This window comes from Cibotium barometz, chromosome 22 (assembly GCF_041138505.1).
Source record: "Cibotium barometz isolate CiBa-2024 chromosome 22, ASM4113850v1, whole genome shotgun sequence".
Lineage (NCBI taxonomy): Eukaryota > Viridiplantae > Streptophyta > Polypodiopsida > Cyatheales > Cibotiaceae > Cibotium > Cibotium barometz.
In genome coordinates this window covers 27,539,247-27,557,145 of record NC_141067.1, presented here as the reverse complement: position 1 = coordinate 27,557,145, position 17,899 = coordinate 27,539,247, and the positions used below count along the sequence as shown (strand labels likewise).

Here is a 17,899-nt window from a genome sequence, read left to right as displayed (position 1 = left end):
GCTGGTCCTCCTCGTGTTCAGTTGTTTGTCTCCTCCGACATCTCGGATTCTATTCTTGTCACTGGTCGAGGTTGATGCCGATTTATCCAGTGCCTTTTTGTTACTGGTAGGCCAGGCCAGTGTCTCAGGTGTTATGAGATGGGACACATGGCTCGTCATTGCCCCACCCTTCCTGCACCTCGTCAGGGAGGGCCTTCCTCGGACTAGACCAGAACCCAGCAGCATCGCCAGGGGAAGGCGCCGGCTCGGACAGATATCCTCTCTTCGAGTCATCACCCCCCCCCCCCTCCTCTGCTCCTGCTCCTCCAGCTGATGAGTGGAGACCTGTGCCGCGCCGCCACAGTTTTCAGCAACGCCAGCGGTCTGCCCCTTCTGCTCCACCTGTTGACCTCGCCCCTCCAGCTAGGCCTCTTTCGCCGGAGATCTCTTCAGTCCCAGGTACTCAGTTTTCCTCAGAGAGGGATCTTCAGGCCCCACCAGCTGGACTACAGGCATCTCATTTTCCCCCTTTACCCTCGCCACGGGCGTCTGCTCCATCGCCCCAGTCCCGACCGCCTGCACAGCCCCAGTTCAGCTGCCAGAGCCTGTACCTATGCAGGTCGATACCCGTTTCACACCTACTCCACTTCCTCTTTCTGCGCCCTTGGTTGCTCCTCCACTACTGCCTCTACTTGCACCCTTGGTTTCTACTCCACTGCTGCCTCCGCCCCCGCCGCCGCCTCCCACCGCCGCCTCCCAGAGTGCCTCGCGCATTCCTTGATTTCAGTCCGCCAGCCTGGGGTGCAGATCGTGCAGAGTCTAGTGGTCATGCCTTGGGCCCCTTTCTCATCAGGACTTACTTGTCACAGCGCTCAGCTCGAGTTAGTGCTGGTTTTCAGTTTGTTGGTGGTGTCTCTGCACCTATGCGCTCTTTTGTTCTACCTTTTGGTGGGTCGGAGGTATGGTCAGAGGAGAGTGCTACAGTTTGTTCGTACCCACACTCTGGCACAGTTGCAGGATTGGCTTGGTACTCATCTTGACGATGGCTGGCTGGAGTCTTTGGTTCCCCACTGCTGTGGTGCCATACAGTGGTTAGATGCAGAGTCTTGCTTCTGCTTGCCATTGGTGATCTTCTTACAGGACTCCTTCTCGATGCCCTCCTCGATGAAGATTTGGGGCATCAAGAGGGTAGCTATAGCCTTGAGATGTACGCAGACTGTGGTTAGTCAGTGGCTTGCTGATGTACATTTCTTTGCGGAGGGGAAGAGGATTCCCTGTCTTCCTCCACAGGATGCTTCCTTGGAGAAGACAACCTCTTCCAAGAGGCAGAGATTGTGATGCAGATATGTTTTGTTCGCCATCTTGCAGGCATACTATGTACACTTTTGTGGATGGATGCCATGCTGGCTTATGGGATGTATTGTCTTATGGTTCCCCAGATTGTGATGCTGTCAGTTTTGCTAGCCATCTTGTAGGCACGCTATGTACACTTTGTGGATGGATGCCATGCTGGCTTATGGGATGTATTGTCTTATAGATGTACAGCTCTTGCTCTATTTGTGGTGCTATGCATATCTTATCTTGGAATGTTAATGGTTTATGCACTTCAAGGATAGTTGGGAATAGAGCCTCCCGACTCAAGAGAGAGATTGCCAGTGCCATTCCTTCTCCTGTGGACATTTTGATGTTGCAAGAGCATAAGTTAGCACACCCCTATGGCCGTCTCTTGGGCACTGGGTCTCGTACTTACTGGTCACCTTCTATTGGGGAGTCGGGTCATAGTTGTGGCGTATGCATTTCAGTTAGCCCGGCCTTTGTAGCCTCAGTGTGTCAGCATGGTATTTTAGTTCCTGGCAGGGCTATGTATGTGATTTTGAGGATTGCAGATACTTGGATTGGCTTCTTATCGATTTATGCGCCGACTCATGCTCGATCTAGATCTGCTTTTTTGCGCCTGTTGGTGGATGCCGTGTCTCCTGTGCTTTCGTTAGTGGAGTCATGGGTTGTTGGAGGAGATTTCAACAACATTGAGTCTGCTCAGGACTACCAGGCTGAGGTTGCCCCTGTGTTGACTTCTATTGCGCGGTCAGAGCAGGATGATTGGGAAAGATTTTTGCTATGTATTCATGCCGTTGATGCATGGTGTACGCCCTCTTTTGCTCACCTCCCTCGCTCCTTGGACTTCTCCTGGGGATTGCGCCGTCAGCAGGGCCGTTTATTGGAGAGACTGGATAGATTTTATATTGGAGATTGGGCCTCCTTCTTGGGTGGCTCCATTTGCATTTGGCCCGGCACCTCGATGTCAGATCATTGCCCTGTTTCATTGACTATTACTTTTGCGCGACCCCTTGCAGTTCGGCGGGGGTCCAGGATTCCGGATAGGTTGCTTTCCAGTCCTGATTTATTTGTTGGCATTGCTCAGATTTGGGAAGCTGATCCCATACTGCAGGCTCCTACTGCACAGTTTATGCATGCTGAGTTTCTTCTCCATTGGCATCGGTACAGCGGCTTTTAAAGTGCCATCCGGGTGATGCACATTTTGCTGGTAGACATTCTGAGTTACTTACAGAGATTCGGGAGGTTCAGGACAGAAGATCGGAGTTGTCCAGTCACGCGACAGCGGCTCGTTGGGTAGCGCTTGGTGACCGGATGAACAAAGACTTCTTTACCGCACAGAGAGAGAGACCATCTGGGACTACTCTCCGGGCAGTTCTGGATTACCAGGGACTATTGGAGACTCACCCAGGCCGTGTTCTTGACATTGCTACTACCTATTATGAGGATCTCTTTAGTGCTGACCCGGTCACAGCCGAGGTTGAGGTTGCGAGAGATACTGTTTGGTCTCATACGAGACGCTCAGTCACAGCTGACATGGCCCACACTCTTTGTTTGGAGTTTACAGTGCAGGAGTTACGAGAGGGAGTGGATGCTCTTGATCCTGCTTCCTGTCCAGGGGATGATGGTCTTACCCGTCAATTTTTCATTACACATTGGGATGTTATCTCTGGGGCTTTACTCAGAGGACTATAGGAGGTATACGATTCGAGATCTATGCCACGTTCCCTTTGCTCAGGGCTTATATCTCTTATACCTAAAGGAGGGGATTGTGCGCTAGTGGAGACCTATTACCCTCCTCCCCACGGTATATAAGATATTCGCTACTATGTTGGCATCGCGATTGAGACCTTATCTTCCTGATATCATTCATGGATCTCAGACCGCTTTTATCCAGGATCGATGCATCTTGGATAACATCTTTTGCTACCATCAGGCTGTTGAGTGGGCCACATCTACTGGTACCCCCCTCGCTCTCTTGTTTCTCGATTTTGAGAAAGCCTATGACAGAGTGGACTGGTCTTTTCTTGAGGGAACCCTTTTACGCATGGGATTTCCACAGCAGTGGATCACTGGAGTTTCAGCTCTTTATAAATCAGCATCTAGTGCAGTGACTATTGGGGGTTTTATTGGCAGATCCTTTGACATTTCTCGCTCGGTGCGACAGGGATGCCCCTTGGCAGATTGAGTCCGAGCTGAGTATGAAGTAGAGATGGGTCACTTGGGTCTAGTCTCATCTCTTGCCAGTTTAGAGAGAGTCTCACCAAATAGGAGCCTTCTAGCAAGCTCAGACAAGTTTCACAGAGAATATTGCAGATACTCTAGTGTGATTATAAGAACATCCACATATACAAGAAGTAACACAATATGGCCATCTTTGTGCAAGATATAAAGATTTGGATCAGACTTATCCTTGTTTGAAAGGATATTCATCAATCCTCAAGTGCCAACTCAAGCTCTTGGATCTTACTTAAAAACCATACAAAGCTTCTGTGAATTTACACACAAGATGCCTTTTCCTTTTACCACATAACCCACTGGCGATTGAATGTAAGATTGTTCTTCAAGAAAAGCCATTACAAAGTGCACCCTTTACATCGATTTGAACAACATCCCAATTATAATGTGTAGTAATGGAAAGAACCATTTGAATTATGTTCATTTTTACAATTGGAGCATAAGCGTCTTCATAAATGCCTTCTTTTATGTACATTTGAACAACATCCCAATTATAATATGTAAAAATGGTAAGAACGGTTTGAATTATGCTTATTTTTACAATTGGACCACAAGTTTCTTCATATCCTTTTGATACTACTAGCATTGCCTTGTGTTTGTCAATGCTACTACTCAGTTTATACTTAGGCTTACCTTTTGCTACTGACCTTGTCTTGTGTTTATCAATACTACTATCCTAAGCTTGTAAAGCCATTTTGTTCTTATTTCTTTCTTTTCTTTTGGTAATTGGATAAGCTTCCATGTATCATTCTTCAAGATGGGTTTGTTTTCCTCATCCATTGCTTCTTTCCACTTCTTACTGGACATGCTTCTACATAAGATGTTGGTTTAAAAAATTTCAACTCATTTTCTATTAATACAACATTTGCATACCTCTCTTTCTTTCCATTTGCTATTAATACAATGTTTTCATATCTCTCTTTATTTCCATTAAGACATGCTCTAAAGCTTGTTCACTAGATTTAGGTTGACCTTCAAGACGTGCTTTAAAGCTTGTTCACTAGATTTAGGTTGAACTTCAAGACATGCTTTGATAGATTTGGGTTGATCTTCAATTATCATTTTCAAGTATCACTTTAGAGGTTTCTTCAACACCTTTCGAGGTGACTCCACTTTAGAATCATTTGCAATATTGTGTACTTATGTACTCTCTCAACCCTCATCTCTCATCTCAACCCTCATCTCTCATCTCAGTTTTTAGCATTGTTGTGCATCATTCTTTATTGGTGAATGCTTCTGCATAAGGTGCATGAATTAAAAAATGTTACTTGGGCTATTTTGGATTGAATTTTGATGTGATAACACATCTTCATCATGTGCTGAACCATTCATCAACAAGCTTAAAATCTTCATATTTCACATGATCATTATTATAAACCAAGATAAAGAGTTGAAGTCTTATTTTTATGTGAAAATTTAGCATCTTACATTCATCAAACCTATATGCTGTTTTATTTTAAGCATATAACCAACCAATATTCATTTCTTGGACTTCACATCTATCTCTCTTCTTCTCTGGTCTAGTATATGCACGTATACATCACATCTAAAGACTCTCAAGTTTGAAATACATGGTTTGATAAAAATCGATCCATGTACACTTGACTATGTAAGGGTCATGGCGATGGAGGTGGTTTGTTTGGTGGAGGAGACATTCCCACGGTCAATTCTCACAAGCCAACTACATCTTATGGTTCATGTAATTGATCAAATTCCATATGTGGCACTGTGTATGCTCGATGGATGTCCTTTCTTGAGCGTTTCATGAAGACCTTGAGAAGGATTTTGTAAGGCAAAATGCAAAGCCAGAAGGTAGTTTGGCTGAGGGTTTGGTTGGTACAAGAATCACTTGTTTATATCTTAGAATACCTGGCCAAAGTGGATCCCTCTCTCCCTCGCCTATGGAGCAATGAAGAAGACTTGAGGATGACCTCTCATATTCCTTAAGGAAAGGGAAAGACCAAAGTCATGGATACAGAGATGCATAGTAAGCTTAATACCTTTTGTGTGCTTAATAAGTGATGTGATGAGAAGATGGGTGGCAAAGTATGAGGATGAAAAGGCAAGAAGACAAAGTGAAAGGTCGGCATTCTGTAAGCGCCATGGATGTAGTGTGCCATACCTCGAGCACCTATGATCACTTCCTAAGGATCTTGATGTAGATTGGCTACATGAGGAGATGGAGAGAGTGGCGCAAAACGAAAACATGCATATCACATTGGAGGAGTGGGAGTATGCCCGAGGATGCTTCAAAAAGGTAAACAAACTTGTGTTCTCAATCATATTTTAGTATGTTAAACTTGCAAAAATTTATTTTGAGGTATTTATAAATTTTTTTGTCTTGGGATGTGCACAATGTTTAATGCTTTGTGGTCGGAGGGTAAACATTTTCGTACACAAAGGATTGATGTGAGAAGAGGAACACCCAAGATTGTGGGGTAATTGCAAGCTTTGAGGGAGCCAATGGAGCCATGGATGATTATTGTGGATTGATCCAAAATATCAATAAGCTTGACTTTTGAAGCTTCTTTGTATATATTTTGGATGTCAAGTGGTTTAAGGATGTGGTGGAAAGAGGTCCTAATGCAACAATCAAGCATCATGCAAGTGGCTTTGTGAGACCATTGACTCTACAAAGTTTTGGCAAGGAAAGGATGGGACTCTAGTGCTACCACAACATTGTGAATAGGTACATATAATTATTGGTTATTACAATATATGCATTTACAGATAGTAGAGATGTAATTTTTTTGTAGTATGATGTACCTTTGTGCTTGAATAGGTCGTGCATCAACCAATAATTGACAATAAGGGATGGTGGCATATAATCCCAATCTCACCACATTCAAGAGCCATTATAGTACATTCACCCACATTGAGCATATGGAGGAGCATGTCAACTCAACTATGGAGGGAGATAGCTTGGAAAACATTAATGATGATCGTGCCATTGGAGATGATGATCGTGCCTCTCATAGTGATGATTCTAGTAGTGGGATGGATCTCTTTGATATAGGCATAGACATTGAGATAGATACTTTAGCAAGGGTTGACCTCATTGATGATAGTTCCATTACCCATATTAACAATGATGTCTGAGACTTCTAGACGTGGATTGGCCATCTTCTCCCAACATTTCTTCATGATTATGCTCACTCCTGCACCACCATCTAGGACTCCCATTACTGTGATGCCCTTGGCCGGCAGTAAGTGGTAGTAGTGCGTTAGACTCATCACCTTCAAAGTATTGTCCCAGTTTGTTAAGTGGAATTTAAACCATAGATTTGATATTTGCTTCTTCCAATGGGACTATCCATTTGGGTACAACTCAAGGTGTCTCCATTGTAAATGGGGACGTGCCTTATATGCATGTCAGCAAATAGGGGTAATCGAACATCGAGTTCTCCATTAAGGAGAGCTCTCATTGCTTCAAACAATTTAGGATCTCTACTCAATCAGGCGGTTATGGTTGTACTGGTTTTTGAGGCCATAAAGTTTAACAATTTGGGGATATTTAGTGGTTCATTCATGACCTCCTTTCCATAAGTAGGTGTTGGTGAGACTCAAAAATCCATCTCTAAGATGGGCTTACGGTTTCCATATGGTAGTTATCCCTTCAACCAATTAGGGATCAAACTATGTGAGTGGTGGAGGCCTCAGTCTCTTCCATGATGACACTTAAAACATCTAGAGGTTTGCAAATCTCAGCAATAGACGTTAAGGTACTAGGGTGTATAGTATTTGAGACTCTCACTTTCTTGGGTTTTGGTTCAAGCTCGTCTTATGTTTTTGTAACTAAATCACTAAATTCTAAGCATTTCTCAGTCTCCTTTTTTTGAGGGTCAGGATAAGAGACAAGTTTTGTCATGTGTGATCTAGTTTCAGGAATTACAGGTTTCCATGGGATCTCCTTTCCCGTGCTCTTAGTTTTGGAGGGTATTTCCCTACCCTATTCAGAATTGGCCCTCTTTTTGGTTTCCTTAAATTTTCCATTCTTAACCGATTTTTTAAATCCTATTTCTCTTCTTCTTCTTAGATTTTGCTACTACCAATGCCATAGAATATGTTGGTTTTGGGCTTGCCAAGTGACAACATTCAAAGATTTGTGGTCTAAATTTTTTATGATCTGCCTTTGAGTTTGATTACTTATTCCAATCATGTTTAGGGGTGTGATGATGGGTCTCGTCTATGGGCTTGTCACCACAATCTTGTTGGGGCAGTGCTTAATCCAATGATCTATGCCACAATGGTTACAAGTAGCCAGTGGCATGTTTGAGACCACACCTACTTGGTTGAGTTGAGGAAACTTCAAAGGGCATTCTAAAACACGATGGGGACCTTGATAGTGGTAAAATTGAAGAGGCATTCTTCTAGTTGTGGCGTTAATTTCCTGATCCCTTTCCATCATAAAAATTTGGTAAATTGGCTTGATTCCCTCTCTCCCATCCACTACATAATAGTTAGGATGAAGCTCGGTGGGGTCCTCAATGAGGTGGGGGGTGGGTTCCACATCCACCTTATATTCTTGGTAATTAATGGGCTCCTTGAAGCTTACTTGATTAAGAGGTGTCATCCTTAGTGGAGGTGGTTCAGTCCCAAGACTGGTGGAGATAATGGCACATTGGGTGCATGGTGCATGACCTTTGATAGGAGTTACTGCGTGTCTCTTAAATGGGTTGTTTAACCATTGCTTAATTTATTACAAGAAAAAGGGCTAGTGTTGTTGCGGTGTTAGCAATGCTAGCTATGGTCTCATTGTATTGGCTATGGCATGTAGGCATGTTTAGAAATCTCGGGCTTTGTGACCATAGTGCCCACAAAAGATACAGTTACCATTGCAACGAGCTCTTAAAATTGGACATTTGCTAGTGGTATGTCCCTGACAGAAAATGGAACACCAATGTAACTCTCTCCTTCTTTTGGTACATGTGCACATTGTTTGAAGCTTTGGTAGCCTTCATTTCATCTTGGAGGGATTTTGAGAAGTCTGTCCAAGTCATTTCCGCTAAAGTGTTACCTTCAACTATAGGTTTTGTAGTGTTGGTGCTAATGTAACATACTTAGAATCTAAAGCTCTTACTCCCTTTATCATTAAGGTATCCTTAAGTTGGATGGCATTAGCCCATGATGTCCTCCCAAATGGTGATGCCTCTAAACTTTTATGGATATGTTCATGTTTAAGCCCGATTGATCAAGCAGTTGATTGTTGGAAAAGCACTCGTGTAGAGAAAAGAGAGAGTTCAAATGCTTAAGATGACTATTAAGATCTCTTATTGACTCATCGTCTTTTGTCTCAGTTTTGTGCAAGTGTGAAGCCACGCTCCACAAACCTCTCACTGACTCATCTTCTTCTCTCTCAGATTTGTGCAACTATGAAGCCACACTCCACAAAGCTCCCTCACTCACAAAATGCTTTAGGAATAACCTTCAAAGCCCAGTAAAGTTTGGAAATTGTTCAACTCTCAGAGTCTGACACCAATCACCAGCTTTGTCATTTACTGTAAAGCTAAATGTGTTGGTCTTTGCAAGATCATTCCTCTCATCTTTGCAAGATCATTCCTCCCATCTAAGGCCTCACAAACTTGATCAAAGACCTTGAGGTGTCTTCTAGGGTTTCCCTCTCCATTGAACTTGTGTGTAAGCTTCGCGATTTGTGCAGCCTCTCTAGAGCTGCTACTCCGTTCATTATTACTCATGATTGGTCTTATACTTTTAGCCATAGCTCTCCCCAATTCTTTCGCAATCAATTGGAAGGGGCCTGCTTCTTGAGGTATTCGTACAACAGGGGAAACATGTGGTATGTAAGGTGTTGCCTCTGCAAGTGGAATGACATGAATCACAGAGGAGTAATATGTGTAGCCTCTCTAGGGTTGCTACTCCATTCATTATTACTCATGATTGGTCTTATACTTTTAGCCATAGCTCTCCCCAATTCTTCCGCACAAAGGCTATTGGATCAGTTGGAAGGGGCCTGCTTCTTGAGGTATTTGTACAACAGGGGAAACATGTGGTATGTAAGGTGTTGCCTCTGCAAGTGGAATGACGTGAATCACAGAGGAGTAATATGAGTCCGATAGGTGGGGGTCGTACATGAATTTCCATAGGTACTGATAGCATATGAGCTAAGGGCACCATTGGTCTAGTCATTTGTCCTTGCTCTAGGGTGCATTGGAAAAGTAGAGGAAGATGCAAGGAATCAAGGATCTTGGGTGAAGGTTCCTCCTTCTACGGACCTAGCTGATGAGAAGGATGTGTTAACTATGGCTGGAGCCATTGCTATAGGGACTCTTGCAATCGTGGTCGCCATAGTTGTAACCGAGGTCATGAAATAAATCTTGCATGATGGTTGGTCAGGTGGTGCCGTTATGAGTGGTGCAAAACTGTAAAATGGGGGGGGGGGGGTGTATTAGTAAGAAACCCTATGTATCACGTGCATTCAATGATTATTTAAAAACACCCTTACCTGTGAATTTTACATGAATAAAATGACCCATTTTTCTTTATGGACTAAAGATTTTTTTTAAAAATCAATTAAAAAAACCCTTTCTGTAAATGTAATTCAGTAAATTCACCTTAAAATTTTGAATTAAAAATCCCCTTATTTGAACTCATGTGCTATAATTACATATTTTTAAGTGAACCTCCCGAAAGATGATCCAAATACAAGCAAGGGTTCATATACGTTGTTTTGTTATCAATGTAATTTTGCAAGCTGAGACCATCACCTTGTCTTCTAACTAAATAGAAATATTTAGATATGTATTCTTGATCGATTCCTTTAGTGGAGACATTGATTTATTAGTATAACTAGTAAATCACAATATAAGCTCATATTATTGTCATATTTTGGGTGTCAAAGCTCAACAACTAAAAAGAGATTTTGAGAAGTACATTTAATTGAATTAATTATTAATGTAATAAAGTTTTTTGTCATGGAAAATCTATCTCTTATCTCTTAAATGCTATATAAAGTTTAGGATAAATTTGTAATGAGTCGAGATCATTTTTTTCTTGCATGTACGAACCTACTTTGTAAATTTGTAACGAGTCGAGATCATTTTTTTCTTGCATGTACGAACCTACTTTGTAAATTTGTAACCTATTTGGATTATAGTGCTGGATATACCTCTACTTATTCGTGATTTATCAATTATACTTCAGGTTATTTTTATCATTTTAATAAATTTTTAAGGTTTTCCACATTCATAAAGACATGCCTTAGAAGAGAAATGCTAAAATATCGCTCCCATTCATAAGATATGATTTTTTTTAGCAAACCCTGAAAGGACATATTTAGGTCTGCAAAGCTACCAAACTAGTGTTAAAGCCCTTTATTAATAGGTTTTTAGCCACACAAGGTCCCATCCCACTGAGATCAAGCTATGGTTCCAAGGCTCCATCACTAAGAGCCAAAAGTCCTACCTAGATCTCACATGGCGATGGTTTTCATCTTGTGGTTTTTTTTGTTTTCTTTTGTATTTATACTTTGTTTTTTATTTAAAAAAACTAGTTTCACTTTCACAATTCACCTAGAAGGATCTATTTTAACTAAAGAGGGCACACTAAGGAAGGTGGAGTACTTGGCATACACCTTTGGCACACTTTAAGGTCGATCTCAAAAAGGATTGAAATCGAGCCAAATCCTAAATGGTTATCCAAGTAAGAACTAGAAAAGTGATAGACCAGTCACATAATGATGCAAGAAAGCACTCAGACAAGTACTAAATGGATAATCATTAAAAATATTGAAACAATAACAATAATTGAGGATGGGTTTAGAATACACTTGGACAAGTGGGAAAATCTCGTCCATCAAGGTTGTGTCCATTGTAAGTTGTAAATTTGGATCTAGTGTACATGACTGCACCTCAATAACCTGTAAATCAAACTCAACTTGCAAGCTCATCATCAGATAACCATAGCTCGTAAGCATGCTTTGATTTGACATCCCTAGGTTGATTTTGTTCCTCACTTGGGTTTGCTTCATATATATATGTCTCATCTAGTGTACTAGTTAGGCAACAGTCTGAGTGAAGATATGGCACGGGTACTATATGTAAGTGAGCTAAAGAGCTACTGCAAGCTAAGTTATCTAGGGAACCACCCACTATATCTAGAAGGGACAAGGAGTCCGTAACATTACTTCATATAATAATAGTGTAATTCCATAAGTTCTTGCCCTCCTTCCCTGCTCTACAAGCTGTTCCTTGTAGTTCTTACTTGATAGGGTCCTGCCACCACTAGGTAATGTAAATTCACATCATCGTGATGTTATGGTGTCTCTCCTACTATGGACTGCAATAATCCTATCCCATAGCACCTAAAATAATTTCTATAGTGCCAACATAAGTACAACACTACGTACCACATGTGACAATCCTATCATGGATTGCAATACTCTTATCCCATAGTGCCTAAAATAATTTCTACAGTGCCAACATAAGTAGGACACTACGTACAACATGTAAAGCATAGTGCAAGGGGATGAAACTATAGGCAGAAGAGTCCCACAAAGGTGGCTTCACAACATCACTTACAGATTGGTGCATAAAAATAGTGAATGGGTCTCAAAAGGAGGAATACTTAGCTAGTACCATTTTAGGAAATATGGGTCCAAGATAGGATCACTTGTATCGATCCATGAAAAGTTCATGATCATGGCCTGAAGTCATAGTAGAGTCATACTTCATTCTTTTATTTGACATGTGCTCTTTCTCATCATCTTTTTTATTTCTATTTTTTATTTTTTATTTTTATCTTTATGGTTAGTCTGATTTTTAGTATGTGTATAGTTGTATTGTTGTTACACTCTTGGTTCAAGCTATATTATCGTGGGTTAGCTTTTTCCAATAGGTTCCCTCTCTTGATATAGACATAAACTTTTTGGGAAAAACATGGAGGGTAAAAGTAATGATATTAGCATAAGTCTCCCCTTCCTGCTTTCAATTATACCTTGATCTTGTGGAAGTTATTTGTAGGTTTTTGGTAACCATCCCTTCCAACTGTGCTCCATTAGTGTTTGTTGGCTATGAGCGCCCTTTGTTACTTGTTGTGGCATGTCAATTTATAGCTTTAATGGTGGTAAAGGGCTCTCATAAGACCAGATGGAGCTTATGGGTTCTCCCTTATAGATGAGCAATGGAGTTGACACTTGCATAGTGGGTCAGTCTAGGGAAACCAATGGGTCAGGTCTTGGTGGATAGCCAACAATGGTTTTGTAACATTTAGTGATGTATAAGATTCACCACATCAATCACCATATCTTACATGATAGTGTTTCTCTTTGGGATCCATACTTGTTTGGGCATTGGTGGTGAAGGTTCTTTTACAATAGCTTTCCCTTTGATGGCATTTGAGCTATTGAATATTTTATCCATCACTAAGGAGACTTGGGAATTTGTAAGCGGCATCAGTGAGACTAGTGATATACATTTATGTTTTGGTGTCCAAATACAATGATTACCCCCATAAGTGGCTTTGATATTTTAATAATTAGGGATCAAACTATGAGAGGTGGAGTCATTATAGCATCATATTCACTTTGCATTGCAGCCAACCAATTTTCTGATTTTTGTGCCTCATCAAATGAAAGAGGTTCTTCCTCTTCACACATACTAGACATAGCCAAAGCATAACAATCTGATGCATAAGAGGCATGCTGAAAACTTGAACGAGTACGAGTAGAAATAGGTGCATCAATTTTACTATCACGCAAGGTTTGCACCAGCCATTTAGGCATACCTCTAGCCTGCTCATTTTCAGCCCTATCCTCATGAATTACATCCTGTAAATCTGCATCAAAAATAGGCTGATCTATGATGTCGTTTGAAATTTGCATAGGCTGAGTATTTACCTCATTAGGACTTACATTTGAATTCCCACTTGTAAATAGAGGCAACAACGTATCAAATACATCCCATGAGCTCACACCTATCTCTTTGGTACATGATAACAAAGGCTGCACAGCATCTTCCACAAAAACAACATCTCGACTAATCAAGATACGCTTTAACTGCGGATGATACAATCTGTAACCCTTGCTCTCAGCACTGTAACCAATAGTCTGAGTTTAGTCACTCTATCAACGGCAACCCAATCAAAATATCATCTCTAACTGCCGGTCGACGTGCGCATCGAGGCTGCTGTGCACGTCGAGGAGGCTGTGCCGGCTGCGGGGGTCGTCGAATGTCTGCGGGGAGGTCTGCCTCAAAGGCAGGATCGTACACACACACACACATACACACACACACACACACATACACACACACACACACACACACATATACATATACATATACATATACATATACATATACATACGCATGTATATGTATATGTATATATACATACATATATACATACATACATATATACATACATATGTACGTACGTACGTACGTACGTACATACGTACATACATACATACATACATACATACATACATACATACATACATACATATACATATATATATATATATATATATATATATATATATATATATATATATATATGAAGTCAGCCACCTCATCAATGTATAACCCAAATAGCGTGGGGGAAAGTGGGCATCATCACCACTAGAAACTGGATCAAGAGTCTGCATATCTACAATTGGGAGCAAGTCATCCTCCTTGGAAAAACCAAGGCCACTCTGATCTTAAGCATGTCCATAAGACACATGAACACAACAAGCTGTTAGATGTCGAGTATGGAAAGCTAGCATCGCTGACATAACCACCTTAGGAACCATGGAAAACCACACCTCCAGACTACGACTCCAGACTACGAGGTGACATGCAATCATAATCACTGTCAGACACCAAAGCCTCCTTTGCCGTGGATTTCTCTTCTCTCTCTCTCCCTCTCTCTCTCTCTCTCTCTATATATATATATATATATATATATATATCTATATATATATATAGATACATACATACATATATATATATATCATACATACGTACATACATACATACATACATACATATACATATATATACATATGTATGTACACATCTATGTATGTATGTATGATATCATACATACATACATAGATACATACATACCTACATATATATATATGTATGTATGTATGTGTGTGTGTGTGTGTGTGTGTGTGTGTCTAGATATACATATTTGAGTAAGGATCCTTTTTCATCCCTTCCAAGTGAAAATCCTCATTTTACATAGAATGTTCTGTTTCAAGTCTAAAACGAAGCTTAGTTAGCTTTGGTAATCCACCAAGCCTAAAGATCTTGCCATATGTGAGCTTAGTTAGTGTTTTTAGTCTAGGCTTGGTGGGTAGACCTCCTGAATGTTCATGTTAGCTTGTGTCCACATCAACTTGGGAAAAGTCCATGTAAGCATCATCTTGGAAAGTTTCCACGTAAGCTTCATGTTGCAACTTGCCACCTCAATTATCCATGTCAACTTGGGGAGAGTCTATGTAAGCATCATGCTATGCCACCTAAAGTATCCATGCTAGCATGGTCAACCTAGTTGACTCACGATTCTCATCATCGTAGTCATTCTTAATGTCACATCATTTGTCCACCTTTGCATGCCACCTCACAGATGTTGACATGGAATACCACCTTACGTAATTCCATGTCATGCACACTCCTCATTATCCCTCCACATTGTATGATGTGTCCCATGTCATGCACAGATGGACATGTCACGCATGATGACACTCTTGGCACATCATCAACACCCCCATGGCTTTATACATGCATATATCCCTATGAAAAAATACATTTTTAGGATTTAAATTATGTTTTTATGATATTTATAATTTTAATAATTAAATAGTAAAAAATATATTAATAATTAATATTAAAATTACATTTTTAATTTATATAATTTTAATATTATAAAAAAATAAAATAAAAGAAAAAATAGTAACTATATAGCTACATACTATTATGTATTTTTTTGGCTTAAAAAACAATATATCTATCACATTTTTTAAAATTTTTTAAAATTTAGAATTTTTAAAATTTAAATCTATAATAATAATAATTATGTTTAAATACTCATGTATATATTCTAATTGATATCCAATAAATTTTAAGCAAGATTCCTTGCTCACTAAGCACAAACTCCTACTAACAAAGTAATCGAGCACAAACTCCTACTACTAATAAAGCAATATCGTAAGAGCATCTTTACTCTCTTCTTCTCTTTGAGCTCTTAACTCTCTTCTTATAGCTCTCTTAACTCTTAATTCTCTTCTTATTAGCTCTCTTAACTCTTAATTCTCTTCTTATTAGCTCTCTTAACTCTTAATTCTTCTCTTTGAGCTCTTAACTCTCTTCTTATAGCTCTCTTAACTCTTAATTCTCTTCTTATCAGCTCTCTTAAATATCTTAACTCTCTTAACTATTCTAAACTCTTACATAACTCTCTTCGCTTCTTGAGTCTCTTCTAAACTCTCTGAACTATTCTAGACTAGACTTACCTTAACTCTCTTAGCTTTTCCAACATCTTAAGTCTCAGAAACTCTTACCCTTTTTTCTCTTCTTAATTATTATAAAATCTTAGCTCAACTCTCTTTATAATGGGTTCTCAAAGCTGTAAGAGCAAAAATTGCAGAAAATCCCATGCCCTTGGTGTTTGTGAGGAATAAAGAAAGAGGGATAACATGTGAACACATCAACATGCTATTGGTGAGCCAAAACCTACCCCTCCCCTTTCTTTGGATGCTCTTCACAACCCACTTTGCCTTCTTCTCCTCCCCTCCCCATTCTCTGGACACTCTTCACACACCCACTTTGCCTTCTTCTCCTCCCCTCGCCACCATTACTTTAGATATTTCCTCCTCCACACAAGAACTTGCTCCACAAGTCCTCCCACAGGTGCCCATAGTGCACATAGAAAAGAATATTCACTTATGGGGTGCATAATCTTGTGAACGTAAAACACCATTTCTAGGATCTGACACCTTCATCTCCCAATGTTCATTTATCATTGCTCTGATTGAGCATCCTAACATAGAGTAGTGCAAGATGGTTTTCGGTATCGGTGGAGGTGAAAGACATAGGGAGACCTACATGGATGTGCTCAATATGATGCTTCATTCATATGCGATAACCAAAAGGAGGAATGATGAGGATACTATGGCATAACTTATGCTCTGAGTACCATAAGTTAACATATGACTGACCTAAAAAAGTCACATTAGAGAGTAGCAAAGTGTGTACTCAAATATCCACACATCATCTTGTGATTTGATACTTTTAAGAAATTGTGATATAGATTGGGCAAGTAATATTGTGATTGAAAGTCAATATCCACAATTATATTTTCACTTAGTTCTAGGTCTATTTTGTGGAAAAATAAAAAGCAAGAAACTACGGCTTTATCTTCTATTAAAGTGAAGTATAATTCAGTCAAAAATGTAGTGTGCAAATGTCTTTGGCTGAGGATATTACTTGAAGAGATCATGGGTGGTGAATCAAGAAGACACAATATTTGGTGACAACCAAAACTATATTAAACTTGGAAAGAACCTAGTTTTTCATGAAGGACAAAGCATATTGAAGCTAATTATTATTTTGTTTGTGACAAGGTTCAAGAAGCAAGAGAACTATAGAAGAACAATTTATTGTATGTATTTTCACAAAGCCACTTGGAAATGCAAGGTTGAGTACCTTAGGGATATGATAGGTGTAAAGGAAAATAAGAGAGAGAGAGAGAGAGAGAGAGAGAGAGAGAGAGAGAGAGAGATTTGAAGGACACATTGTCATTTGTTTAGGTTTTTTCACATTTGTATGGTTCTTGTAGACTATGGTGATTATAATAATGGATGGAGCATAGGACCAATTATAGTTAGTCCAAAGATCAAGGCCTTTGACATTCCTCTTGAGTGGAATATTTAAGCAGGGCTAAATCGTTGTATTTTCTATATGTACACAGTACAAATGAGTCAAGTTTATGCCCTTCTATTCATGAATGAAATCTAGCTTGTTGTTGTGATGATGTATATTTGATGAGCCCCTTTGAACATATCGGAGTCATAAAAACCAAGTATAAAATTTATGCCTACAACATAGTCTAAGATGATGCCATACTCTTGACTACCTTGGATGTATCTTAACACTTATATAGCTTTCTAATGATTCTCTAAGAGCTTGTAGAGAGAACTTGCTCAAAATGACAACTACACAATTGATCTCTACCCTAGTATTTCATGGGAAGATTAGACTACTAGTTAGCATCTTGCATAAGGTCTCATCCACAAGGTTTAAAGTGTCTTTAATGGAAAGATTCAGATCCACCTTCATTAAATAGTACCAACTAGCTTGTATTTGTAATAACTAGCATATAAATGTTTATAGATTTAAAA

The 17,899-nt window shown here is 39.9% G+C and overlaps 1 protein-coding gene across 3 annotated transcripts in view; it reads left to right on the top strand.

Moving 5' to 3' along the window:
* Nucleotides 1-17,545, top strand: part of LOC147626486 (uncharacterized) — a 29,498-nt gene extending 11,953 nt beyond the window's left edge. For all 3 annotated transcript variants that reach the window (XM_086816931.1, XM_086816932.1, XM_086816930.1), the window contains one exon: nucleotides 17,338-17,545. In XM_086816931.1, the coding sequence (XP_086673057.1) occupies nucleotides 17,338-17,432 (95 nt within the window). In that variant the 3' untranslated portion in view covers nucleotides 17,433-17,545. The remainder of the gene's footprint in view (nucleotides 1-17,337) is intronic.
* The last annotated feature ends 354 nt before the right edge of the window (nucleotides 17,546-17,899 follow it).